General features: G+C 61.4%; 1 protein-coding gene across 2 annotated transcripts in view; it reads left to right on the plus strand.

Moving 5' to 3' along the window:
• The window catches only part of ZNF687 (zinc finger protein 687), a 38,494-nt gene extending 34,793 nt beyond the window's left edge, over positions 1 to 3,701 (plus strand). For both annotated transcript variants that reach the window (XM_073552396.1, XM_073552397.1), the window contains exons 7-9: positions 2,092 to 2,204; positions 2,290 to 2,428; positions 2,760 to 3,701. In XM_073552396.1, the coding sequence (XP_073408497.1) occupies positions 2,092 to 2,204; positions 2,290 to 2,428; positions 2,760 to 3,197 (690 nt within the window). In that variant the 3' untranslated portion in view covers positions 3,198 to 3,701. The remainder of the gene's footprint in view (positions 1 to 2,091; positions 2,205 to 2,289; positions 2,429 to 2,759) is intronic.
• The last annotated feature ends 562 nt before the right edge of the window (positions 3,702 to 4,263 follow it).

Consider the following 4,263-nt stretch of genomic DNA (forward strand, 5'->3'; position numbering starts at 1 on the left):
TGGAGGGAGGTGGCGGAGGACGGGGGGGCTGTGTGGAGGGAGGTGGCGGAGGACGGGGGGGCTGTGTGGAGGGAGGTGGCGGAGGACGGGGGTGCTGTGTGGAGGGAGGTGGCGGAGGACGGGGGGGCTGTGTGGAGGACGGGGGGGCTGTGTGGAGGGAGGTGGCGGAGGACGGGGGGGCTGTGTGGAGGACGGGGGGGCTGTGTGGAGGGAGGTGGCGGAGGACGGGGGGGCTGTGTGGAGGACGGGGGGGCTGTGTGGAGGGAGGTGGCGGAGGACGGGGGGGCTGTGTGGAGGAAGGTGACGGGGGTGCTTTGTGGAGGGAGGTGGCGGAGGACGGGGGTACTTTGTGGAGGGAGGTGGCGGAGGACGGGGGGGCTTTGTTGAGGGAGGTGGCGGAGGACGAGGTCTGTGTAGAGGGAGATGGCGGAGGACCGGTGGGGCTGTGGAGGGTGGACGGGGGGGGGGGGCTGTGTGGAGGGAGGTGGCGGAGGACGGGAGGCTGTGTGGAGGGAGATGGCGGAGGACGGGGAGCTGAGTGGAGGGAGATGGCGGAGGACGGGGGGGCTGTGTCGAGGGAGGACGGGGGGGCTGTGTCGAGGGAGGACGGGGGGGCTGTCGAGGGAGGACGGGGGGGCTGTCGAGGGAGGACGGGGGGCTGTGTCGAGGGAGGTGGCGGGGGACGGGGGGGCTGTGTGGAGGGAGGTGGCGGAGGACGGGGGTGCTGTGGAGGGAGGTGGCGGAGGACGGGGGGCTGTGTGGAGGGAGGTGGCGGAAGACGGGGGGGCTGTGTGGAGGGAGGTGGCGGAAGACGGGGGGGCTGTGTGGAGGGAGGTGGCGGAAGACGGGGGGGCTGTGTGGAGGGAGGTGGCGGAAGACGGGGGGGCTGTGTGGAGGGAGGTGGCGGAGGACGGGGGGGGCTGTGTGGAGGGAGGTGGCGGAGGACGGGGGGGGCTGTGTGGAGGGAGGTGGCGGAGGACGGGGGGGCTGTGTGGAGGGAGGTGGCGGAGGACGGGGGGCTGTGTGTAGGGAGGTTGTCGGAGGACGGGGGGCTGTGTGGCGGGAGGTGGCGGAGGACGGGGGGGCTTTGTGGAGGGAGGACGGGGGGCTGTGTCGAGGGAGGACGGGGGGCTGTGTGGAGGGAGGTGGCGGAGGACGGGGGGGCTGTGGAGGAAGGTGGCGGAGGATGGGGGGGCTGTGTGGAGGGAGGTCGCGGAAGACGGGGGGGCTTTGTGGAGGGAGGTGGCGGAGGACGGGGGGGCTGTGGAGGAAGGTGGCGGAGGATGGGGGGGCTGTGTGGAGGGAGGTGGCGGAGTACGGGGGGGCTTTGTGGAGGGAGGTGGCGGAGTACGGGGGGGCTGTGTGGAGGGAGGTGGCGGAAGACGGGGGGGCTTTGTGGAGGGAGGTGGCGGAGGACGGGGGGGCTGTGTGGAGGGAGGACGGGGGGGCTTTGTGGAGGGAGGTGGCGGAGGACGGGGGGGCTGTGTGGAGGGAGGACGGGGGGGCTGTGTGGAGGGAGGTGGCGGAGGACGGGGGGGCTGTGTGGAGGGAGGACGGGGGGCTGTGTGGAGGGAGGACGGGGGGCTGTGTGGAGGGAGGACGGGGGGCTGTGTCGAGGGAGTACGGGGGGGGCTGTGTGGAGGGAGGTGGCGGAGGACGGGGGGGTTTGTGTGGAGGGAGGTGGCGGAGGACGGGGGGGCTGTGTGGAGGGAGGTGGCGGAGGACGGGGGGGCTGTGTGGAGGGAGGTGGCGGAGGACGGGGGGGGGCTGTGTGGAGGGAGGTGGCGGAGGACGGGGGGGGGCTGTGTGGAGGGAGGTGGCGGAGGACGGGGGGGGCTGTGTGGAGGGAGGTGGCGGAGGACGGGGGGGGGCTGTGTGGAGGGAGGTGGCGGAGGACAGGGAGGTGGCGGAGGACGAGGTGGACTTTGGAGGGACATGGGAGAGGTCGGGGGACAAGGAGCTGTGTGGAGGGGAGGGGGGCGTCTGCAGACTGTTTGGAGGGAGGTGGAATACGACGGGGAGGTTGGATTCTTTGATTAGAGGCTGGGCACCTCGAGGGTCTCATTCTCACAGTCTTCTGCTCTTTTCCAGTCTGTGAAGAAGTTTCCATGCCGTCTCTGTGAACGCTCCTTCTGCTCTGCCCCCAGTCTGCGGCGGCATGTCCGAGTAAATCACGAGGGCATTAAAAGAGTGTACCCCTGCAGGTAGACGTCCACTATGTGTGGGGCACATGAACACCCTTCCAGTATTCAGGTGTGATGTACACTGACACTTTGCCCCCTTTCTCAGGTACTGCACGGAGGGAAAGCGCACCTTTAGCAGCCGTCTGATTCTGGAGAAGCACATTCAGGTGCGTCACGGCATTAAAGTAACAGACCAGGCGCGGAGCCAGGAGGTCCTTGTGCCTCGGAACGGCAGCAAATCCCAGGTAGGGAATGATGTGGATGGCCAGTAGTGGTGGTGGGATACATAGCTATGGCAGTGTGGTTCTCGGCCGTCTCCTTCCTGGACACAGTCAGGTTCATCCCTCATGGGGGTTGTGGGGGTTACAGCCTCCAGGTGGTAGGGAATGGTGTGGACGGCCAGTACTTGTGGTGGGATACGTATTAGCTATGGCAGAGGTGGTACTTGGCCGTCTCCTGCCTGGACACAGTTGGGTTCATTCCTCATGGGGTGTGTGGTTGTTACAGCCTCAGCCATTTACCCTCAGTGCTTGCCATTTGCACCATATAAACTGACGCTCTATGAATTCCCCCCAGGTCTCATCAAAGAAGAGGAAACTCTCATCAGACGAGTCTGGGAGCGATGAACCCCTGAAAAGTAAGCCAGCCCCACAGAAACCAAAGCGCAGCTTTCAGTGCAGAGCCTGTGGCTACAAGACTGGCAGCCTGGCCGACTTCCGGCAGCACATCCCCCAGCATTGTACCAGCGAGAGCTCTCACCAGTGCAGGGAGTGCGGGATGTGCTTCACCTCGCAGGGTTCCCTGAGCCGCCATCGCTTTATGACGCACAAAATGAAGGACGTGGCCGAAGAGGAGACTGAGCCCACCCACAAGATGGAAGAGTTATCTGATGGGAGACTGACCTGCCAGGTCTGTAATAAAAGCTTTGACAGTCAGCTCAACCTCAACACTCACTTCCGTACACATGGTATGGCCTTTATCAAACAGCGGCAGAGCAGTGGAACGGACAACTGAGGGAATAGGGGTGTCTGACCATCAGTTACTAAAGCCACCATGTGCCTTAATGTCTGACCACCTTCCCTGCCCATCATGGAGCCTAGGGTTCCCAGCTACAAGGCTCTTCTTTATGACCCTTGCTCCTTGGGGGCGGACCTTATAAATATGTAACATGTGTAATAGAAATCTATTTTTCTGCACTTAGTTCATGGTGATGTCTCCAGATTTGGGACATTTTTAATTTTAGTACCGGCGGCTTATTTATCTTTGCTGCTTCCACTATGTTCTCTGTGAGAGCGGCAGGAAAACTTTGTACCTTCAGCCGTCACTCCAGGAGGAGGTCAATCATGTTCCTGCTGGACATCTCTTCCTGGCCTATGAATACGGGGAGGGGAATCTGCTCGGCCCTCTGTTCTCAGATGTATATGTGCTTTGCCGTTTTGCTTTTACTCCATGAACAATTTTTTTATATAAGAAGCGAAACTAATCACTTGTACATAAAATAAACCCGCTTCCCATGTGTCTAGGGTGAGTGTCGGCTTCAAGGGGACGCAGAGCAGGCTGGTGCTGCCACATGAAGGGTTCATGACTGTGAAAGCAAAGGAATTAATATCACGACAGGTGGAACGTGATGTATAGGATACCACCAGAGTGTAAGCAACATCTCCCTACAGGGGGAGCGGGATGTACAGTAGCCACGGTGTAAGTGACGTCTCCCCACAGGTGGAGCAAAATGTATAGGATATGACCAGAGTGTAAGCGATGTCTCCCCACAGGTGGAATGGGATGTATTGTAGCAGCGGTATATGATACAACCCGAGTATAAGTGACATCTCCCCACCAGTGGAACGGGATGTATAGTAGCCACAGTGTATGATTCAACCAGCGTGTAAGCAACGTCTCCATACAAGTGCAGTGGGATGTATAGTAGCAGTATATGATACAATCAGTGTAAGCGGCATCTCCCCACGGGTGGAGCAGGATGTATAGTAACGGCGGTGTAGTGAGTGATACAACCAGGGTGTAAGGGACGTCTCCTCCCAGGTGGAGTGGGATGTATAGTGAATGATACAACCAAAGTGAC

This window comes from Dendrobates tinctorius, unplaced genomic scaffold (assembly GCF_039654945.1).
Source record: "Dendrobates tinctorius isolate UK_male_01 unplaced genomic scaffold, ASM3965494v1 ptg000189l, whole genome shotgun sequence".
NCBI lineage: Eukaryota > Metazoa > Chordata > Amphibia > Anura > Dendrobatidae > Dendrobates > Dendrobates tinctorius.